Source organism: Pangasianodon hypophthalmus, chromosome 23, assembly GCF_027358585.1.
Source record: "Pangasianodon hypophthalmus isolate fPanHyp1 chromosome 23, fPanHyp1.pri, whole genome shotgun sequence".
In the NCBI taxonomy this organism is placed as follows: Eukaryota; Metazoa; Chordata; class Actinopteri; order Siluriformes; family Pangasiidae; genus Pangasianodon; species Pangasianodon hypophthalmus.
Genome location: NC_069732.1, coordinates 10,912,433 through 10,935,593, shown reverse-complemented (window position 1 = coordinate 10,935,593; position 23,161 = coordinate 10,912,433). Strand labels below are relative to the sequence as shown.

Genomic DNA, 23,161 nt, shown 5'->3' with positions numbered 1-23,161 from the left:
CAGCAGCACTCCTGAGGCTTGTCCAAGCAAAATCTAATACCGAGGACGAGGGTGAAGGGAGGGTATTGAACTTGCAATAATGCCCTTAAAGAGTGCTTCATCAAACCATGTAGGCCCCTCTTTGACTTTCAGGACTCTTTGTTGAGTGCGAATAATTTCTTTTAGGAAAGAAGAAAGTAAAGTGAATGGAAGGGGAGGTGTAGGGGTGACAACACTTTTCACACCATTCTCTAATAGCATATTTATGAGTGCTCTAATCTGTAATGACATTTTCGATATTCCTTCTCTTGTGTAACTTATCAGATCCAGAGACTGTTCCCTGGAATAATCACTACATAATAATGGGGAGTGATTTGGGCATAAATTGCTTTTTAACTCAAATAGACATCTCAATAAGTGCATCGTGACATGGACATTAGGAGCCGAGAGCATTTTATCTAGAGGTGCACACAGATAAATGTGTTTTAGGTTTCTAGGTGAAGTGACCCTTTGTTTTCTTTGTGCTCTTAAAAAGGAAAATCTAGAACCCATTCTGGTATCTTCAGCTTGCCCCTTTCATGGTGCACTTTTTGGTGGGTTTTTCACCTCTTCATATAGGTACTTTAATGAGTGTGCAATATTAGTAGATGTACAGTATGTACATATAATAGATTGGGATATTCAACTAAAATTTGTGAAGGTCTCATTAAATAAAATTCCCTATCTACAAAGGTCTAGATAGGCAAATAACGTGACTGAATGATGACAACAATTACATTTTAATGCGTAGCCATTAATGATTAGTTCATGGCTACAAATAAGACATCAGTTTGAAGTGGTTATATGCTTCATGTCACCACGTCTGACTAGACCACTGACTGAACAGAACTTCAAGTAGGGATTAAATATATACTTCTGTCCATTTGTCTTTTAAAATGTCATTTTTGTCAAATAGAAGCTGTCTAGTTCATCTGCACTGCTATAGTATTTTTTGAGTTTTCAGTTTGGTCCACTGGAATACTTTGCTGGGTCTGCACCTGTACCACAATCCGCCAGTTGACAGCTCCTGTAGATAGAAAATCGACTACAAATAGACTGTAATTCCAAGTATTGACCATTTGTATCACATAGTATGTCATCTTAGATGAAGGTTTAGATTTTTTTTTTTTTGTAACTCCATTTCTATTCAATCTAGCAAAATGACACTAGCCTGTTATAATATGTATGAAGAGAGAGACAGACAGGGAGAGAGAGAGAGAGAGAGAGATCTGTCAAGCCAAAGAATCACAAGTAATAATATGAAATAACAACTGATTTTAAGGAAAAGATAGCAAAAATCACATGTAACAATTTCTCTGCTGTCTTACATTGGATGTCCACCATCTTATATGGTCTGATTATTAAGTAATAAAACAATCTGAACCAAAATTCACTTTATCTGTCCAGTGGCTGGCATTGTAAATCATGACTAATATCATGTGACAAGTTGTCAGAACTCAATGCCACTTCCATTATTTTAGCAGCCCTCAAAGGAGAGGAGAGGGTAGAGCATTAAATAAATAAATAATGGGTGGACCTGAAGAAGAAAACTAATTTCAGTAAAGGCGGACCTGTGGGTGATTGATTTTGTGGAAGGGATTAATCTTGTTCTCACCATCTTCATGCCCGCCAGTTATCGTATGAACGATTTTTCCAGTGCTTCAGTGAGTGCAGGAAAACTGAGATGGGGACAATCTGTGGAAGGTTGAACTTTAACCTGTGAGACAGCCATGAGAACTCTCAGAGCATGATTATGTCTGTAAATGTCTCTAAATCTGTCTGTCAAGTGAATTGCCGTGGAGACAGACTTTAGCCCCAGATGTGTGGCATCACTCATGCTCACAAAGCATCACTCGCACCACCACCACTGGGGCCACAGTCACAAAGAATGTTTTCCTTTCCAGCCAACATACTTTAGATGTGAGCGTGGGAGAGAATGTGTCTATCCCTGTTTTACTCTCTGGAGAGGCTTTGCAACTCATTTCCCATAAGAGCATGGGGTGTGTTTTATTTAATAAGCCAAATTCTGCTAATGTGTGTTGAAATGACACTCTGTGGTTTCCTGTTGTGTGAGCATCCCAGCATGACACCATGGTTGTGATAGCGTCCAGGGAACATTTTGTTCACCATCATTGCACTCATGTGCCGCAGGCTCTATCTAAACAGCAGTCCTTCATAACTGCCATGACAGTGTCATGTCTTCCACAGGACTCCTGCAGTTGTGCTCAAAGCCATCAAACAGTTTTTTAAGGAAATTTTGGGTCATAAGTAGCAGCCTGGCCCATTGTCTTTCACTATTTTTTTTTTTGCTTTCTTGCTTTCTTTTACTGTGGCCTCTCTAGTTTCCTCCACCCTCCCAAAAACATGTTGGTAGGTGAGTTGGTGACTCTAAATTGTCTCTAGATGTGAATTTATATGTGCATGGTTCCCCGTGATAAACTGGTCTCCCATCCAGGGTGTATTTCTGCCTAACAATCAGTGTTCCCTGGATAGGCTTGAAATCCATCACAATCCTGACCAGGATAAAGGGCTTACTGGAAATAAACGAGTGAATGTATGTTCCTTTACTTATTGTTGTCTGTAGCTGCTTTTATGATGTTTCAATGCATTCTGGTTACTGAAATTGAAATCCAATAGCCAATGGGTATCAACTCTATGCAGTGCACCTGTTTATGGCATATACTGTATACAAGACTTTAGTATTGTTAGATTGATCCATTATCCTATGTTTTCATATCACTCACTGAAAGCATGCGATGACAGATAACAATGTCACTGTTTCCATAAGTACTATGATATCCATCCTACACTTAATTAGGCCAGGCTTCCATCAGAATTTCAAAAGACATATCTCTTCTTCCCTATCATCACTGATTCTGTGAATATGGCAGCACGCCTGGGCTGATAAAGTCTGTCTTTGTGTCTGTGATTCAGAGACCCCTCTCATTACTGTCATCGTCAATGGTGGTGGAGTCACAATACTGGCTAATAGGGCTGAGAGACTGATTAGAAACCCACACCATCAGCAGAAACAATTGCCGACAAGCCACAGTCTTACCGCTCTATATCCTTCTTTCCCCTGCCAATGCCCTCCCTAGTCTGCTTTCTCACTCGTTCTCATCAAAGGGCCCGTTGAGCCAAATCTGACATTTGGTACACACGGTGAGGCTCAGCCTCTGCCTCTCTGTCAGGAAGATTCAGATTTTTCTTCAGCTTATGTGCTTAGCATTCTCTACAATGCCTCAATGGGTCCCAACGTGAAACCCAGCTCACAATAATGTGAACAGCTTTGTCTTAATAATAAGAATTAATTCTTGTCATCCCGAGAACCTGCTCACTGGTATAAAGCTGGCTTTACTGGAGTTTATGCATTCATTAGTTTAGATTATTTCATACTATTCTCACATTAGCAGAGTTAGTGACATTATTTGTGGTGACTGAAGGGTTCATTAAAAATTTTTTTGTTGTTCTGCTTTCTAAGTAATGTCTGTTGGTTTTGTGTTGCAGGTTCACGGGTCCTAATCTTCCCTCACCTATTATTAGCAGTAAGAACTGGCTACGTATCCACTTCACCACTGATGGCAATCACAAGCTGAGGGGCTTCAGTGCTCAGTACCAAGGTAGGAGGTCTGAAAAAAATATGGTTTGTTGACATTACTGTCAAAAACCCCTCTTATATGTTGGGATATCACCACAGAATTTGCCCTAGATGGAACTGGAGAGACGGCTACTATATTGTCTCAATTTCCTTGAAGCTGCCTTTTCAAATAATTTTGCTTTTCAAAATGCCTTCACTCTAAAAAAGAGCTAGGTCAAAAATCACAGTTTGGTTCCATTTGGAAACCCAGTGTTTTAACCCAGAGAGGTTGGGTTAAGGCCTAGCTTTCTGGGTTGATTTTTTTAACCCTACCTGTGGGTAAATAAGACTACATTGCTGGGCTGTAAACACTTAAGTGTGACAGCAGTCTTACTTGACTAAAACATGATAACTCAATATACATCCAGTATGTACAGTATACATGTACATTTTGAAATCATGAGTGACTAACATCAAATGCAGGATTCAAATGAACTTGACTCTAGGGCTTGCCAATAATCAGAGAAAACATCATTTTTAATGAGCTAGAAGTAATTATACTTATGTAGCAGCCCAAAATTAGATCATTTAATGATAACGGTAAATATAATTATGTAAGAATTTAATCTTTACGTTTTTCACATAAAAATATATATTTGTCTTATTTATTCCAAGAAGCCAACTTCATCCATATTTTTTGGTTAGTTAACACTGACTATCAAGACAAACCACATGTTAAAAAAAATTATTTAGAAATGATAAGTTTATGATTATAATAATTTATTATTTAGAAAATGTTCAACTAAGTTAAGTTATAAATTAAGTGAAATGTGAACAAAACCTTCCGAATTTTCCTGGTTGCTGCTCTGTTTTGGCAGTGCAAAAATTTCAAAAATTGAATCTTAATGCAACGTGCCTGTGTCATTTTCTGGTTTGCATCCTCTGCCAAGCATGCTGCATTGCCAGTTTTCAGCACAATTTGATTCACGTCAACCCAACTACCTGACCTCACAAGTTAAACCAAGCAATAACCCACTATTTTTAGAGCGTTTCTTCAGCTTACAGCTCATTATTAAGCTATCTATTATGGCACTGGCAAATAAGAAGATACAGTATAGTGATTATTATTTCCCCATCGCATACCCTAGCTTGTTAGTAAGCTGGGGTTGGAGCACATGATCAGACATAATATGGTAGAGAGGATTAAGGGCCTTGCTCAAAGGCCCAACAGTGGTAGTGCCAGCACCAGGGCTTGATTTCACAACCTTCTGATCAGTAGCCCAGAGCCTTAACCACTGAGCCACCATTGCTCACCAATGCCTCTGGCCCATCCTGCACCACACTACTGAACTGCCTGCATTTTCCTCACATTCCAAAGTTCAGAGGTCTCCGTTCAAAGGGGATGAGCTGAAAAGCGGGATTAGCTGGCTCAGCTGCAAAAAACAAAGGCAAAATCTGGAGGAATTTCACCTCTATAAGCAGATCAGAGCAATTGGATAGGATTACAGGTCTGCAGTTTGATAAATAAATACTGTCAGGAAGAAGAGAAAGGAGGGCTAAGCCCTTAATTAGATTTCCAATTGACCCCCTCCTCCTTCTCCTTTTCTTCATCTCATTCTTTCTTTCAGCACAAGTGTGTTTATGGCTAATTTCCAGTGAGTAGATACTTTCAACATAATAAGCCACTTGGACTTCCGTTTTTTTCTTTGATGAGTAAAATATCTGAGTCCTTCTGTGTCTTAGAGAGTCTCTAGGACTTAAAGGTTCATTATGGACTAAATATATCCTCTTAAAGATTTGTATTAGAGCTGCTGAAAATGTAGAAAATATGACATACAGTTGTATGACTGTGATATATTTAAAACCACTGATGTGACATGGTTGAAGTGTAGTCAAGACCACCATTGTCAAGTCCAGGACTAGCCGAGATCGAGTCAAGACCAAGTCTTAAGGACTGAAGCCAAATTAAGATCAAGTCCAAATGAAAGTGATACTGAGACAAGATCAAGACAAAACCATCAAATCTTTTTTGAGACCAAGCCTTTACTTTAACTCATTGGCTTCATTCATGCATTGCACCCATGCAAAAATTTTGTTATGCTTTCTTGAAGAAGGAAGTACTTCTTGTCAAACCTTTTGTATATGAAAAAGACAACACGAACAGTATTTTTATAAGCTTTTGAATGAGATTGAGACCATATTTAGCGGGACAAGCCCAAGTACAGAGTTCAAGTCAATACAGAAAATGTCTTAAGACAGGACTCAAGTCCAAGACCAGAACCATGTCCTACAACAGAAGGTTTTCCTATGAGAGGGTTCAGTTAGAACCCTAGTTCAGTTAGTGTTCAAAGAGCATTTAAATATCCAACAAAACTTGAAGGGTTTTTCATTTTTCTAAAAGTGTAGAATATGCTACATATTACATCTTAAATATAAAATGGGAGTTGAATGTTGAGCACTGAATTGATTTTTATACCAAATGTACTACCCATTGGGGCTTTAAGCAAATTAATATGTAATGAAGTAGTAAAATACTCTTTACGTGTTATTAAAATAATGTCATAAGTAGCAAAATTAGGAAGTAGGATGAAACATAAGTAATGTACACTGTTTATGATAAATGGAGGATGTGGAAATGAGGATTGTTTTTGAGTTGCTAATAGAATAAGAAGCAGCTACATATTCAGCTGTGAACAAATTCATTTTTTTACACATAGCACACAATATAATTCGAGAATTTGGTTCAAACACAAGTCATTAAGTGTCAGTGCCTGTAATTTTGGCTAGTCGTTCTTCATTCTCAGTGCGATTGATGCAGAACCTGATGCTGGCAACACCGTGTGTACTCCGAGTCTAAAAATAATCTAAGATTATCATTACTATTTACTCTCACACACACTGTGTATCATCATTGTCCTCATAATGCCATGATGCACTGTGTGTCTTTTTGTTTTGTAGTAAAGAAGATGACAGAGCTGAAGTCCAGAGGAGTGAAGATGCTTCCAAGTAAAGACAACCACAGCAAGATTTCAGTGTGTAGGTGTTTGTTTACTTTTTTTTTGTGCCCTACCTCCACATTGGCAAACAGCAAATCTGTGTTTCCTACAAGTGAATCCATTTTGTTAGCTAAACACAAGACAGAATGCTACCAGAACTCTAATATCACTGGGAGGAATAGGAGATTAAGGTTTGGTGACTGGATGGTTGTGAGTTTAACCCTCAGAACTGCCACAGAGCTATGTGGGGTTTTTTAATTATGACCCTTACACCAGATTAGGCCCTTATGCTCTGTGAAAAGTGCTTTTGAAAAGTATCTTCAGAATCCTGTGAGTGTTCATGGTTTTTGCAGAAGAGTTGGTGAATCTTAGCTATCCATCAAATAATTAGTAATAGGTGAAGGCCCACATTTTATTGTGACTTGTTAAAAAAATAAAATGGTGACTTTCAATTTAGATGACAGTGTACCCATTTTATTTGCTCTGGCTTCATTTGAGGTAGATGATACAGAATCACACCATGTAGTGGGAAACTTAGTTGAAAGAACATACATGTATTTGACATCTCATACAACATGATTCAAGGCTTGTGAATTTGATGTACAGATCATTTCCCACTTGGCCCATGATGGCCTATGATATGAATAGACAAGTGTAGGAAATAGGAATGCAATTAAATCGTAAGCTACAAGTTGATATAAATAAAAAAAAACCCTGATTCTATATGAACCAGCTCTGTTGCACTGACTTTAAAAGAGAAAACTGACTCCAACCGACCAGCTGTTAAACACTTTTACTGACCGCATAGCAAGCAGGTAGAACATGTTGAGGAAATGAAATTATGTAGTGGATAATAAGATGTTTTCACTATTTTCAAGATCCTTGATTTCGAGTGAAACAGCTCTTCCAGTTTGGTATAAGTATAAATGCAGTTAAATTGATAGATTCCCTACAACTGGGAGTGAAACGTAGTTCCACTATCTGTATTAGTATCTGTTTAGTGCTCCAAATATTTGTATTTGTTTCTGTATTCAGATTTTCAAGTCGAGTTAAGTCAAGTGACTTTATTGTCATTTCAACCATATACAGCTGGTACAGTACACAGTGAAACGAAATAACGTTCCTCCAGCACCATGGTGCTACACAGAACAACACAGAACTACAAGAGACTACACATTTCTACATAAACAGAATGTGCATATGTGAGAAAACAGCACAAGAGAGTACAATAACTACTAAAAGTGGACAAAAGACATAGTAAGCGACTGCAGCGCCAACCAGCACACATTTCTAGTATGAACGTGTCAGATATAAAACTTTATCTGATATAAAAAAGAAAGTGTAGGGTAGGGCAAAGAATAACAACATAATAAATTGCTGTGAATGTAAGCATAACAACTATGACATAGTATTCAGCAGATAAGCGTATACCATATATCGACATAGCACTTATCGGGGTTGCAGCCAGGTAGAGAGTATAGTAATTACAAGAACTATATCCAATATTTTATATATACAGTAGCAGCAAAAATGCAGGTAATAAATACAGAAATGTGCAAAAATTGCAAAGGGAGTGGGATGGTGTTCAGTTGAGTGTGTGTGTGTGTGTGATTGTGTGTGTGTGTTGTCACTCCAGTCTCTGAGTATTGAGGAGTCTGATGGCTTGGGGGATAGGGCCCGAATGCTTCGGTACCTTTTGCAAGGCGGCAGGGGGATTTAAACCGGAAGTGGATATAGCCTGATGATTTCTACTACATGCCCTGTAAACCTTGCTGACAACCATAAAACCGAAAAAACCCCACCAACAACAAAAACCGCAATAGTGTAACTCCTATTTATGTCTGTATTTGTGTCCAATTATAACACATTATCTGTTCAATCCAAATAATGTATTCATATTCACTGTCTGTGATCAACACGTTTGAGGAGTAGACAGGATTGGACATTCAGAGATTCAGAGTCAGAGCCTCCGCCAGTTTCCACTCCCACGTTCATTCACATGTTGCTACTGGCTTATCACTGAGGAGGTTGCTGAGCAGCAGAGAAGTGCCTTTCAAGCTCCCTGTTTGCACTGAAAGCCTGTTCATAAGGAAGCATAAACCATTAAACACTAGATTAGCTAGATTATATTTGCATTACTTGTACACCTCTGCTGTACTGCCATTACTACAAAACTTAGCCTTGACCATAGTTATTTATTTTGTGTGTGCTGAAGAAAAGAAACAAGGGATAAAAAGACACTAGAATTTCAGTCTTGATAAATGGGAAAGAAAAGAAAAGAGAACATCAGTAATTGTGCTTTTTGTCATGAGGCCTCACCAGACTTCTGTCTTCTTTCAGGATGCCAGCATTGATTCCTTATTTACCTTTCTGTTACCTTTGCATCATCGTGAGAAAACGTCACCCTTCCTGTGTGTGTGTGTGTGTGTGTGTATGTGTGTGCATTTGCATATGTGTGTGCGAGCCATAAGCTTCATCAGGGCACTCAGTGGCAGCTCTGACAATTGTGGCCTTTTGTCCCACATCAATATGTATGAAACCTGGCACACAGATGCCTTGGCCAATCAGTTTGTGTCATTTCAGTCTTCCCTGCCACCATCAGCCTTCAGAGCCACACATCACTAGAGCCCAGACTCCCTGGGCACACTCATTGATCCGTAATGTCATTTTCACTTTCTATCTGGAATGGATAACACTGTCCGGTGGAGGTTTTGCTTGTCTAAAAGAGGGCAGTGCAGTTGTTTAATGACAGGGGGTGGTGTTTGTCTGAAACAGAGAAATGAAAATCTTTGTTATTTAGTATTTGAAATTTTGTCCTTGTTTAAGGAGTTGTATTACATCAGTGACAGTTAGTTATCATGATATTACACTCTGAAATTCATATTTTGGGTAATGTAAAGCATGCACAAAAACTATGGAATCCCCTTGATGACAATATTAAATATATCCAAAAGAAAGGAATAGCTTTTTTTGTTACTGCACAGTGCAGTGAAATCAGGTTTGTGTCCCAGTATAATGTAAAATATTACAAAATATAAAGACTAAAATTCCATGGACATAAAGGTAAGTTAGTCCCAATTTGCCAAGTAAAGATGATGTCAAGTTATTTTTGTTTAACTCCCGATAAATCGAGTCACAAATTGGGAGTCAAGAGAGGAAAAATTGTTATTGAGTGAATACAAGAAAATCTATTACACGTTGCATCAAAAATATCTCCTGGCCAATATTCCAGCACTGCAGGGTCTCAAGTAGTGCACCAGAAAAAGTGCTTGTCCTGTTGTCTGGAGACTGCGAGTTTAAATCCTTTGAGCAGTGGTAGCTCAGCGGTTAAGGCATTGGACTACTGATTGGAAGAGATCAAATCCCAGCACTGCCAAGCTGCCACGTTGGGTCCTTGCCTTAACCCTCAACTGCTCAGATGTATGAGATAAATGTAAATTGCTCTGGATAAGGGTGTCTGCCAAATATAAATAATTATATTTATAAATAAATGCAAATGTAAATCCTTACGATGCCACAGCCATCTCTCTGGCCTGTCAATCACAGCAACACTTAGCCAATCATGGGAGTCTGTGAGCTCATGTATGTGGTAGAAGGTAGAAAGCACAGTTTATTATGCTGCTGTATTATGTGTGACGATTTGTTAGCCTTCACCCTCCCCATTGGTAGCTGTCATATGATAGGGGAGAGCTGGATGGTGGAATTGGGGAGAAAAGTCTAACATTGCAATATGACTTAAAATAACAACTTGGCTAATTTTTGGACATTCACTGGTACATGATGTGATGTCCCACTTCAAGTGTGGCTTCATCAAACAGCTCCTCTTCTCTTTTTTCACTTATTTCTCTACCTCCAAAGCCACAGTGAAAGGAATCTTTATTTCATCTTTATCGTAATTCATCATTTAGCCAGTGCTTTTTATGTAACAATTCCCAGTTGTACTAACATTTTGTGCTCTAACATTTTGTACTAATGTTTAATGTTTTGTACTGTTTTGTGCTCTCGGTATCAAGCAGTACTTCATCCTCTCTAGAGATCTAGCTAATGTGCACTCCTTGTTCAATTGGGCTCCTTGTCCATTATTTTTAGGATTTGCTATACACTACTGTGATATGAAATGGCATTTTATAGGCTGGCAACCAAATCATGTGGGCGGATCCCAGATTGCTGCAATGAGACAAATTTGCAGAGATAGTAAAATACCATGTCAATCAACCTCAGTGCATTCCTACTTCTCATGTATATTCATATTTAGGGTTGCTCCGGTGTCATGGTTTCAGGGTTAGTCACGGCGTATGATTGGACAGTCACCTGCTGATTTTAATGCTGATTAAAATGCATTTCCATCTATTACAGTTTTCCCATTCACTTTTTTACTTGATCGAGTTCCTTACTCCATCGGTTCTCATGCCTTTTTTGTCCAGCTGTGACTCCCCAAAAATTTCGCAACCCCATCCCTCTGGACTCGCCCTAAATCACATTACATTAACCTCCATTTCTCTGCAGAGAGTACATGGACTGCACTGAAAACCCTTTGGCTGTGTAATCCGCTACTGTTGTGAAAATGTTAGATTGCTACCGCTGCTATCACTCCTACATATTCATAACATTATCATACTTGACTGCTATCAAATGTACAGAAGATCATGGCATTACTAACCAAAACTACCCTATGGAAAAAAAAGTATACTTTATTGTATTTGTAATATATTTCCTGTTTCAATAGTACATTGCAAATATACTATTATACAAAAATTGTACTAACTTTAAATATATAAAAAGTGCATTACCACCATGCTTTTACCTATTTTTACCGGTCTGTGTTTTTGACCGTGAGGGCCGGTGTTGTCATGCCACTGGGTTGAAACACGGATGTCTGTTATTGAAGTTACATGTTATTTATTGTAATGACCCTGAGAAGAAGTACATTCAGCACTGGGGAAAAAATTAGCATATTTTTACTCGAAAATAATATATTTATGTTATATTTCTTGTGTGTTTTGAAGACACTCTTAATTAATTTGTAATGTACTTGTAATACAAAAAAGTACACTTTAATATCACTAATCAAGCATGCTATTATCTTCCACAGGCATATACTTAAAGTGTACTAAGTATACTTGAAGTTGTTCCAATTTAGCACATAAAAGTACACTAAATACACTTAAAGTTATGCTTTACTACAATTTAATTACAACTAAAATATACTTAGCACAAAATTAGTTGTTCCAAAATAGCACACTTCAAGTTAACTAATCATTAACACACTTAATGTATACTGACAATTAGTCTGGCTGCAAGTATACTTAGCATATTTTTTTTTCACTAGGGTACACAAAGCAATTTTTTTGGCTATGCAGCACTGCACATTGCCTTGCTAGTTAGAATTTATTTATTTGCTTGTTTGTTTGTTTGTTCATTTGCTTCAGTGCATTGCCTTTCCTTGCAGCCACTATCTCTTTTTAGCTTGTAATGTAAATGAAATAAAAACTGACAGTATAGAATTATCAGTAAAAGTCTAAATTACATGGAAAAGTCATTACCAAAATTATATTTCTAAGAAAGAAGAACAATTAGGGGATTTGACTGATTTGGTTTCCTTTTGTGTTTTTTTTTTTTCATTATTTTTACAATAATGTGTAAAGAATGTCACGTGGCAGGGACAGTGACAGTTGCAGGTTAAGATTCTTTATTTTAACAATGGCAAACAAATCCAGAACGTGGAGCTGAATCAAAGTCAACAAGCAGGGAGAAGTCAGGTGAGACAAAGACATTAGCCAGGAACCAGAAATGTAGTCATAACCATAAACACAATAGCAAGTTATCATTAGGCTTGGCATAGACATGTACATGACACTGAGCGTATACTTGGCAGCGAACTGGTGGAATGAGTGTCCTTATATACTGTGGCCGTGATTGTGTAATAGAGTCAAGGTGTGTACAATCAGAATGAGGGTGAACGTGAGAGAGTTTGTAATGGCTGGGTGTTGTAGCCCTTGGCGGCCATGTTTGTAGGCTGCTCTCTGGTCTGGGAGTTGTAGTCGACAGTGTTGTAGTGTGCCTGATGTTGCCATGTTGCCTGATGTGGGAAGCAACGCTGTTTCCAGCATTGACGTGACAAAAACACCTTTGTACAACAATTTCATCACAATATTTCTTCATTTTTTCCCTTTACTTTCATCACCAGCTTGTTTTTAAATGGTCGATTAATACCATGATACTGTCAAACTGTAGTTTTCTTTAGACTAGGCTATCATACTGTGAAAATGCATATTTGTAACACCGCTATTCATATTATATTAGTCTTAATTGGAAGTGCTTTTACTACATAAGAAATAATCGCCAACCTTGGATGCATGAATTGCACTCAGGTAATTTCAGTAATTTGAATTGGTCTTCCAGAAAATCAATATAAGCACCCTCTTGAACAAGAACAAGAAAAAGAACAAGACATTCATTCATAAGTGGCCAATGTACAGTAAAGTCTGCAAGTTAGCCCTTGATATAGCTTGATATATGTTTAAAATAGCACATCTCCATTTCACTTGCAGTGTCCCAGATGGGTGTGGCGCAAGGACACAACATGTGCCTGGACCCCGGGATCCCAGACAGGGGGAAAAGAAAAGGCTCAGACTTCAGGTGAGAAATGATCACATGGATTGATAATTAACAGACTCGTTTCAGAGGAAAACGATAAGAGACAAAAGAGGAATGCATTTAATTCAGTGTTTTTTTCTGTCTGCATGAAGAATGGCCTGAAATGCTGGGGGTTGTCACCTGCTTAATTTCTCATTGGCCTTTTAATTCTCAAGGCTCATTGTGGATATTTGATCAGAATAAACATGGACAGAATAAACATGGAGATCTCAAAGGTCAGATCGAGGGAAGAGAGAGTGAAAGGGAGAGTGTAGGAGATGACAAAGAGTCAGAGAGACAGACTCTGAGAATTGTAACACAGACAAATAGGGACGATCAATTTCGCACGTACTACCTCCGTTTTTACCAGAATGTTCTCTGCTACCTGAACGCTCCTCTGCCAAGTGATTAGTAATGGATAGCGCTCACTGCTGCCTCCGCACCAACACAAGCTCTGACCACTTGTCGGAAAAGAGTGAGTCACCGCTTAGGTCAAACAAGGCCAACACTGAGCTGGAGGTGGCAGATTTTTTCTCCCTGGAGGTGTCCTGGCTATCACACACTCACACGTGTGTGAAGGGTTTCAGGCAGCAGGTGCTGAAGAGTTCAGTGTGTAAGTGAGGAGAATGAATGAAGCAGACACACGCTGGAGGACTGATAGTGACTGATAGTACCTGGAATGTTCAGCAGCACGAGTATGACTACAGTGTTACAGCTTTCTGTGTAAGATTAAATTTTCTGAATGAACATCTGCCATTAAATATTGATGTTTCAGTCACATTGGAATAGATAGTAGTAATACTTTCTATGGATCCTGTATTCATAATGCATTATAGATGTATTAATAACGTTATATAGTTATAAGGCTTCCAGGCACTCTCAGAATAAAGGATACTAAACTGTATCTTTCTTGTTTTTGGTATTATGTAAACAAAATATAGTCATTTATTATACTGTATATGCTACATAAAATAATAGAAATGAATTTATAATAATTCAGTATTCAGAGAAAGTGTTACCAGTTTTCTTCATTATTGGAACATAATGCTACATAAAATAATAGAAAGGAATTTATAATAATTCAGTATTCATAGAAAGTGTTACAAGTTTTCTTCATTATTGGAGCATAATGCTACATAAAATAATAGAAAGGAATTTATAATAATTCAGTATTCATAGAAAGTGTTACCAGTTTTCTTCATTATTGGAACATAACGCTATATAAAGTAATAGAAATGAATTTATAGTAATTCAGTATTCATAGTGTTACCAGTTTTCTTCATTATTGGAAGATAAGCAGAGATGTTAATAATCATCTGAGCTTTTATGCCTTTCTGAATGCAGACGTGGGGCCACAGTACACTTCTCCTGTGATGAAGGCTATGAGCTGCAGGGCTCCAAGAGCATAACCTGCATGCGTGTGACTGACAACTATGTGGGCTGGAGTGATGACCGACCCATCTGTAGAGGTACCACTCATGCTCACGTGCTCAACGCTGAATTTCTATCATGTAGAAAACCTCCCACATGCTTTACATGTGCTTTATATGGCTTGTATAATACAGAAAGGACACAGTGTGGATGAGGAAAGAGAGGCTAACTGGAGACAATCTGTGTAGCAGATTTCCTAGGAGGGATAAGATGCCTATCTCTTTATTAATCAGCTTATTTAACCACACTCAGCACTGATTATTTACTTTATTAAGCTTTACTAATTTTCTGATTGTGATTGTCCTCAAGAGTTCTCGTTACTGTTCTGCTGCAATTGTCTCCTCTTCAACATGGTGTTTTCAGTGTTATGGACACCATTTTCAAGACCAGCAAAAGGCCTTTTTGAGCAGCATGAATGCAATTAAAATCAACTAAAAATATTTGAATCTTACACAGATCATGTATTATTTCATGTTACCAAGCCTTATACTGTCATACCATCACTCCCAGGTCTTGTAATGATGGAGCACAGTCTCAGGTTTGGACCACTCACATCTGGAAAATTTTAGCCACAGAACCTTTATACTAAGCGAGCTAGCTAACTTAGCTAATGCTAGTGATAAGAACAACTGTGACAATTATTTTGACAGGTTTGGCTAGTGAAAAGTAAATTGCTCTGAATACAGCAATGTCAACTGGAACTCAATACAGACTAGTTTACTAGCTGGTACTTAGCATGCTGCATAGGTGTTAGAGATAAACAAAGTCTTAGATTTTATGTGATAGTTTAAGAAATTTGGCTACTGAAAAGTAAATTGCTTTGAATATGACAATGCAAATTGAGATTCAAATGCTGCAAGCCCTCTGAAGTCTACCTGTCACAAATGTGAGCTAGTTTTACTAGCCAACTAGCCGGCTAGCTGTTAGGGATAGGAAGGAGAGACAGGGCATTTCCAAGAAGCCATTCTTAATTAGGTTGTAGATCACAGTCACATACAGTGTATTAATATACGTACAGTCAGGTCCATAAATATTGGGACATTGACACAGTTTTGGTAATTTTGCCTCTGTACACCACCACAGTGGATTTGAAATGAAGCAGTCAAGATGTGACTGAAGCGTAGACTTTCAGCTTTAATTCAAGGGGTTTAACAAAAATATTGCATTAACCGTTTAGGAATTACAGCCATTTTTTACAGAGTTCCTCCATTTTCACAGGCTCAAAAGTAATGGGACAAACTAATATAATCATAAATATTAGGATTATTTTTATTACTTGGAGGTAAATCCTTTGCAGTCAATGACTACCTGAAGTCTGGACCCCATGGACATCACCAAATGCTGAGTTTCCTCCCTTGAGATGATTTGCCAGGTCTTTACTGCAGCCATGTGACTGTTGATAGAAGTATGGTACAGAGGCAAAATTACCAAAACTGTGTCACTGTCCCAATATTTATGGACCTGACTGTATATATTATGCGTGTAACACAGTGGAAATATCTATATCTGTTTAGTGCTCAAAGTATTTAGATTTAAACCCATAATGAACATGGCCTAAACCCCTATATCCTGTTCCCCTAGGAACACTGGAAAACACACACACACACACACACACAATTGGTCATAGTTGGTCTCAAATCAAGAGGTGCATGGGTTCCTTTTTCATTTATTCCCTACTCACACAGTTATTATTTGAGTTTGTACATGCATCTTCAGTTGCTGCTTGTTTGTGGGTCATTCTGCCTTCAGATTTGTCTTCAGTAAGTGAAAAGCAGCTCAGTTGGGTTGAGGTCAGGTGACTGACTCGGCCATTTAAGAACATTTAATTTCCAAGCTCTTGGGCTGCTTTCACAGTATGTTTTGGGTTGTTATCCATCTGTACTGTGAAGCGCTGTCCTATCAGTTTTGCAGCATTTGACTGAATCTGAGCAGAAAGTATAGCTCTGTACACTTCAGAATTCATCCTGTTACTTCTATCAACAGTCACATCTTCATTCATATCAATAAACCCCAGTGACCCAGTTCCATTGGCAGCCAAACATGCCCATGCCATAACACTGCCTCCACATGTTTGACGGATGATGTGGTATGCTTTGGATCATGAGCCCTTCCTTTCCTTCTCCATACTTTTCTCTTCCCATCATTCTGGTACAAGTTAATCTTGCATCAGAACTGGTCAGGCTTTTTTTAGAGGATTTTCAGCAAAGTCTAATCTGGCCTTTGTGTTCTGGAGTGTTACCAGCGGTTTGCATCTTGAGGTAAACCGTCTGTATTTACATTCATGAAGGTGGCTCTTGATTGTAGACTTTGACAATGATAGGCCTACCTCCTCCAGAGTGTTCCTGACTTGGCTAGATGTTGTGAAGGGGTTGTTCTTCAATAAGAAAAGAAATCTGCAATCATCCACTTTAGTTGTTTTCTGTGGTCTCCCAGGCCTTTTGGTGTTGCTGAGCTCGCTAGTGCATTCCTTCTTTTTAAGAATGTACCAAATTGTTGATTTGGCCCTCCTAAAGTCTCTGCTATCTCTCTGATAGGTCTGTTTTGGTTTTTCAGCCTAATGATGGCCTCCTTCACTTGCATCAACACCTCTTTGGACGGCATATTGAGAGTTCCCATGAACAGCTACCAAATGCAAATTCAACACTTGGAATCAGCTCCAGACCTTTTATCTCCTTAATTTATCATGATATAAGGAGGAAACAGGCCACAGCTGGCCATGAAACTGGTTATCAGTCAATTGTTCCATTACTTTTGAGCCTGTGAAAATGGAGGAACTCTGTAAAAAATGGCTGTAATTCCTAAACGGTTAATGCAATATTTTTGTTAAACCCCTTGAATTAAAGCTGAAAGTCTACGCTTCAGTCACATCTTGACTGCTTCATTTCAAATCCACTGTGGTGGTGTACAGAGGCAAAATTACCAAAACTGTGTCACTGTCCCAATATTTATGGACCTGACTGTATATATTATGCGTGTAACACAGTGGAAATATCTGTATCTGTTTAGTGCTCAAAGTATTTAGATTTAAACCCATAATGAACATGGCCTAAACCCCTATATCCTGTTCCCCTAGGAACACTGGAAAACACACACACACACACACACACACACACAATTGGTCATAGTTGGTCTCAAATCAAGAGGTGCATGGGTTCCTTTTTCATTTATTCCCTACTCACACAGTTATTATTTGAGTTTGTACATGCATGTGGGATTTTCTAACAAATTTAGTTGGCTCTATTTCTCAGAATATAAACAAACTAGGAGCCTAATTTAAACCCACCACAACCCTCACAAGGCAGTTAGTAAGGGTCAATGAATGCATGAATTAATGCTTTAAATGCATCATGCAGCACTGCACATTCATGATAATGAACATGTCCTCTGTTTGTCCCATGGACTTCATATATGAAGTGAAAACTTGTTGATGCACATATAAAATGCATTCATTTCAAGGGACTCAAAACATTGGGTTAAATCCCTATGGGTTCTAAGGTGTATATTTGTGTGTCTTTGGCTCCTTACACCATACATTAGGCCTGTAGGGATTATACTGAACCAGATGTGAGTATGGTAAAAGATGTCATACAGGTTAATACACTTTATCTTCAGGTAACCCATAGTGCATTGATGTCTGCCCTGCAGCCTACAGATTCCTCTCATTCCAATTTCCTCATCTAGGTTACACTGTGTCCTCTACCCCTCTCTGAGACACACACAAATACACACACACACAAATGCACACACAGTATATACTAATACACACACATACATACACAATAGTTAATATGTGCTCCTTGGCCTTGTGATATTGATTTATTTCTGCAATATCATTCATCACACTGTGGACTATTAGTCTTTCATTAGCACACTACATCCCCTCTGTTACTCCAACAGCCTCGGCACAGTGGATGCCGTGGCTAAACAGACTGCTAGAGAAACTTAGTTGGACAGCTCTGAGATGGAAGACTGTGGTTGCAGTTTTGTCTTTGATTGTTTAATGATCAGTTATTGGTTGGTTAGCTCTTGGAGAGTATTGGACTCTGCCCTTGTGCAGAAAAGAGGAATAGATCTCAAATGGAGAAGGTATTTACTAGCAGAGACACCCCGCTGCTCTGCACTGTAGCCCCATTAGTTATGTGAAGAGTGGTGATATTTGGCTTGTGCATTTTGAAACCTGTTCCAATCAATTGTCTCTTTTCCAGGAATTATTCGTCTTGTTTCATCGAACACTAGTAAATGCCAGGTTACTCAAAAACCGCCTGTTAATTGCAAATAGCTACAGAAAAGCCAGAAAAGAGAGAAACACAGATAGAAGAAAATGAATGTCAGACAAAACATCACAAAGTAAAAAAAGGTTATTTCAATGATTTAAAGATGTTTGACGACAGTGATATTCTGTTGTGCGGTCAATAAACTATATGGTGGCCATACTTTGAGATTTAAGTTTGTTATTGGATTATGTGCAAAGTGATCTATGCTTCAGGGTATAGTGTAACTGATCACATCAATGCAAACTGTACAATCCATAAGAGAGAAGCTATAGTAACATGAGATGGAGTCACTTTTTACAAAGAGCAAAACAATATATGAGCTATGATTTTTTTTTGCCCAGTTAATGAAACTTTCAGTGGTCGAAAGTGGCTCTTTGGCAGTAAGTCTCAGCAGGTTCAAGTCAATATCATCTTCTTTAGCAAAGGCTTCTCCAGACTACTTTGTTTGCAAACTCTTCTGCTTTCTTCTACTGTTAAAACACTTAGGAACCCTGGTGTTAAAATTAACACTGATCCAATTCAGCCAGAATGGGCTTGAAACACCTCCATAGAATAAAGGTGATTATCTAATTATTGAATCGAATCTAATCTGCTCTGTTTATTTCTTTTTTTTTTTTCACTTTTCCACTAAATAACTTAGAAGTGAGGAAAAATATAGTTCAGAGGTAGGGAGCTGAATGAGAATGGACTGAGGGGAGATCGTAACTTTGCTACTATACTTAAGCATTATTCTGGCATATTTATACTGTACTTGAGTATTATTGAAAGTGAATATAATTCCAAAAAAGAAAGAAAGAAAAACTTATTTAATTCTTTAATTCTAATAAAACAGAGCAGAACTATATCTATTTAGCTATCCATATGTGTCTGAAGATAGATTAGCCACCCGACTGCAGTGTGGAACTTGAGGATGAGCACACTGGCCCTACCTCGGTAAAATGCTAGTTAGCAATGTATGTGGCGACAAGCATGATGGCGGTGATGGTGGCATTAGTATGAAAGCTGAAGCTTTGGAGCCTTACTCATTTGAGCAGAATGTACAGATGAGGAGGTGGGAGTGCTAGACAGACTAAAGGAGTAAAGTGCTGCTGCATCGCTCTCTTTAGGTAGAGACGAAGCAAGGGCTAAATCCCAAACAGCAGGCAGTCGAATAGGTAGAACACCTTTAACTAGTGAAAAAAGTGAAAATAGATCAACATGTTGGTGAAACATATTATATAAACTACAAAAAACATCAACTATATCAACTTATAAAATAAATCTTGGACGTCACATGTTAATTATAAAGATTAATATTTTTTCTTTAATTTTCATGTTACATGTTACATAGTCTCTAGATAGAATGACATCACCACTAACCATAGAGGTATCTAACCTGAAAAAAAGAAAACCTTGAGTGAATGACCCATAACAGAAATTAAGTAAAATACCAAAGACCAGAGATTATATGTATTATAATATGAAGGTGAAAACTGTGGTCAGTGGGCCATGGTGCTAATTAACTTTCTAAAAGATTTATTCTTTAATGTCAACTTGTCAACCCACCTTAAGTATGTGAGGACGCGTGTGTGTGTGTGTGTGTGTGTGTGTGCGAGCATGTGTGTGTGTGTGTGTGTGTGTGTGTGTGTGTGTGTGTGTCTAGCCCCCTGAGGAGCTCACCTCAGACATAGCTCATTAAAGAGCTGCTGCTAGTCCCAGACCTGCAGACTTGTTCATTTACTGCAAACACTGACTATGCCCTCCTTCCTCATTAAGCAGCGAGCACTTTCATTTTGGGAGGGCTTAAAGTCCTCCTAGAGGACACAAAAGTTGCATAAAAGACTCTACTCAAATTTCAAACTACAAAAATATGGAAAGTCACAGAAAAGTCATGTTGTTTTCCAAAGTATATAAACCTCATAAGGTCTCTCCAACGCATGGCTCATTTTGTGTTGTGGTAAAAAAAAAAAAAAAAAAACAGCCTGATATAAAGCAGTTTTTGGCAACATGGAAAATAATATTTACTGTAATTTTCAAATATTGGCTTTAATCCAAGCCTGTCCAACTATTATTACCTTCTTAAATCACTGAGCATGCTACCATGGTGCATTAGTTCATACGCTGTGCTGAAAAACAGGTAATTGCCCTTAAGTGAACTCTTTTAGAAGAGCACATTTTCAGAAACATTGGGAGCACATAAATCCCTGCAGATGTGCCCACAGATGTGTTGTTTTCCCCAGCTTACATTAGGAAGTTAATGCTTGTTTTTGTGCTGAGCGGTTCCAGGAAGAAGTACTGCACAATCACAAAATGCATACAAATCACATATTTTATTTGTACAACTTTTGGTAAAATAACAATACAGGTTATACTAAATTAATTAAATACAAATCAACAATGTAAAACTGTGCAATTGGTTTACAGAGACTATTCAGTTGTATTTTTGACTTGAATAATTGCTGCAAATTTCAAGCTATGGACTTCTATAAATGTGTATATCATATCAGTTTAACAAACACAGCAGTAAATACAGTCAGTGTGCGTAAAGATCAGTTCGGTTTGTAATGAGATACCAACTGTCAAAATGGCTGTGATTCTTCTGCTCCATCACATCATCATCAAAACAGAGAAGAGTGCTTATAAACTCTCTCCAGATGACAGCAGCAAAGTTTTAAAAAGGTTTAGATGACTTACATTAGCGTTAATAATAAGAGATTTAATCAACAGAACAGAACGGACTGAAGTAATCAGCGACTATTCCCACACTGATGTTAGTGTCAGCTGAGATCAGTGGAGTGAAGAGACAGCAGTGAGGCTTGAGTTTAAATGCCGTGAGTGACTTTTACCTCTGGTGATGAGACAGAGACTGATGTGGATAATGCTGATGATTCCTTCCCCATTGTGAAATTATAACTTGTAATTATTTTTTCCATGAGTAGATTAGGCTGTAAATGTAGAGGTAGGTGGGGCATCTTTCAGTGGAATCGTATTAACTCTTAACATGCAAATTTCTCCTTTTTCACTTTTTGGGATGACCAGATTTTAAAAAGATAAAGGTTTACTTGTGGTTACAGTACATGCAAAGAAAAACATATTTCAATTCAGGAATGTATGTAATTTTCAGAAGTATAGTAGAAAATGTAAATGAAAAAAAAAAAAAAGATTTTCCAAGCCGCAACATAAATACAGTTCGTTTTAAACCTGCTCAATAATAAAATGGACTTAGATACAGTAATTACTCTCTCTCGCTCTCTCTCTCTCTCTCTCTCTCTCATTCAGCACCCATGTGTGGAGGCCAGCTTCGAGGCCCCAGTGGTGTCATCACATCTCCCAACTTCCCAGTCCAATATGATAACAATGCCAACTGCACCTGGATCATTACTGCTTCAGACCCCTCCAAGGTACGTCCTCTATGAAACACCATTTGCTTTCACACATGATGGCTCTTGTGGACCCCTCTATTAGTTTTGATTTGTGGCAAATCTTTCCTTTATGGGCTATAGATATTGATGTTGATAGGATATTGATCACATGACTGAAGCTGAGGAAAGGGAAAGGTTAAAGGAATAGAGAACTAAAGGAGGACACTGGTGTCATGTTGAGCGTGCTATTATAGGAGTGACAAAGCCATAGTGTTGACTTTGGAGCCCAGTTCAAGGCCACGCTCCGGCTCGCTTGCCAGATTTCTTTCTCTGGGCTCAAACAAATGGTTTTACAAATCTCTACTCTTATCACGCTAGCTCAGAAGGGAGAAACGGGGAGGGGACTCAACACTGCCTGTGCTCTGGGAGAGCTGTGCAGATGAAGATGGAGCATGGCTGTTCTTACTCTTTCCAATCGTAATGACGTTCTATTTTTGTGTCGCCCACAATGGCACATAGAGGAGACGTGAGGTCAGCCGTGATATTGAGGCAAAACTGGGACTATGTGAAATGTACCTGACAACGAGCATTGTATTTGCTACAGCTGAGCCAGTGCCTGAACCCCCACACTCTCTCTGCACTGAGACATCAGCCCGCTTGACATTGCTCATAGTCACTGCTAGCATTCGATTTATTTAGCTTTTTCGTTTGAAATCTAAGCTACAGTGAGTCTTTGTCGCAGTGTGAGTACACTCATAATAAATTTTACATTTGATCACTGGAAAAGTTGTTGAAGCTGAAAGTGTGTGAAATATAATTTGCCAATATCTCTGTAAATTATTACATAGTTTTTTACATTATTACATAGACACTAAAGCATTCTGTACA

The 23,161-nt window shown here is 38.3% G+C and overlaps 1 protein-coding gene across 1 annotated transcript in view; it reads left to right on the top strand.

Annotated features, from left to right (window-relative positions):
* The window catches only part of csmd2 (CUB and Sushi multiple domains 2), a 309,743-nt gene that overhangs the window by 148,934 nt on the left and 137,648 nt on the right, over window positions 1–23,161 (top strand). The window contains exons 6-10 of the mRNA XM_053228691.1: window positions 3,526–3,638; window positions 6,554–6,631; window positions 13,143–13,230; window positions 14,572–14,696; window positions 22,191–22,312. Of these exons, the coding sequence (XP_053084666.1) occupies window positions 3,526–3,638; window positions 6,554–6,631; window positions 13,143–13,230; window positions 14,572–14,696; window positions 22,191–22,312 (526 nt within the window). The remainder of the gene's footprint in view (window positions 1–3,525; window positions 3,639–6,553; window positions 6,632–13,142; window positions 13,231–14,571; window positions 14,697–22,190; window positions 22,313–23,161) is intronic.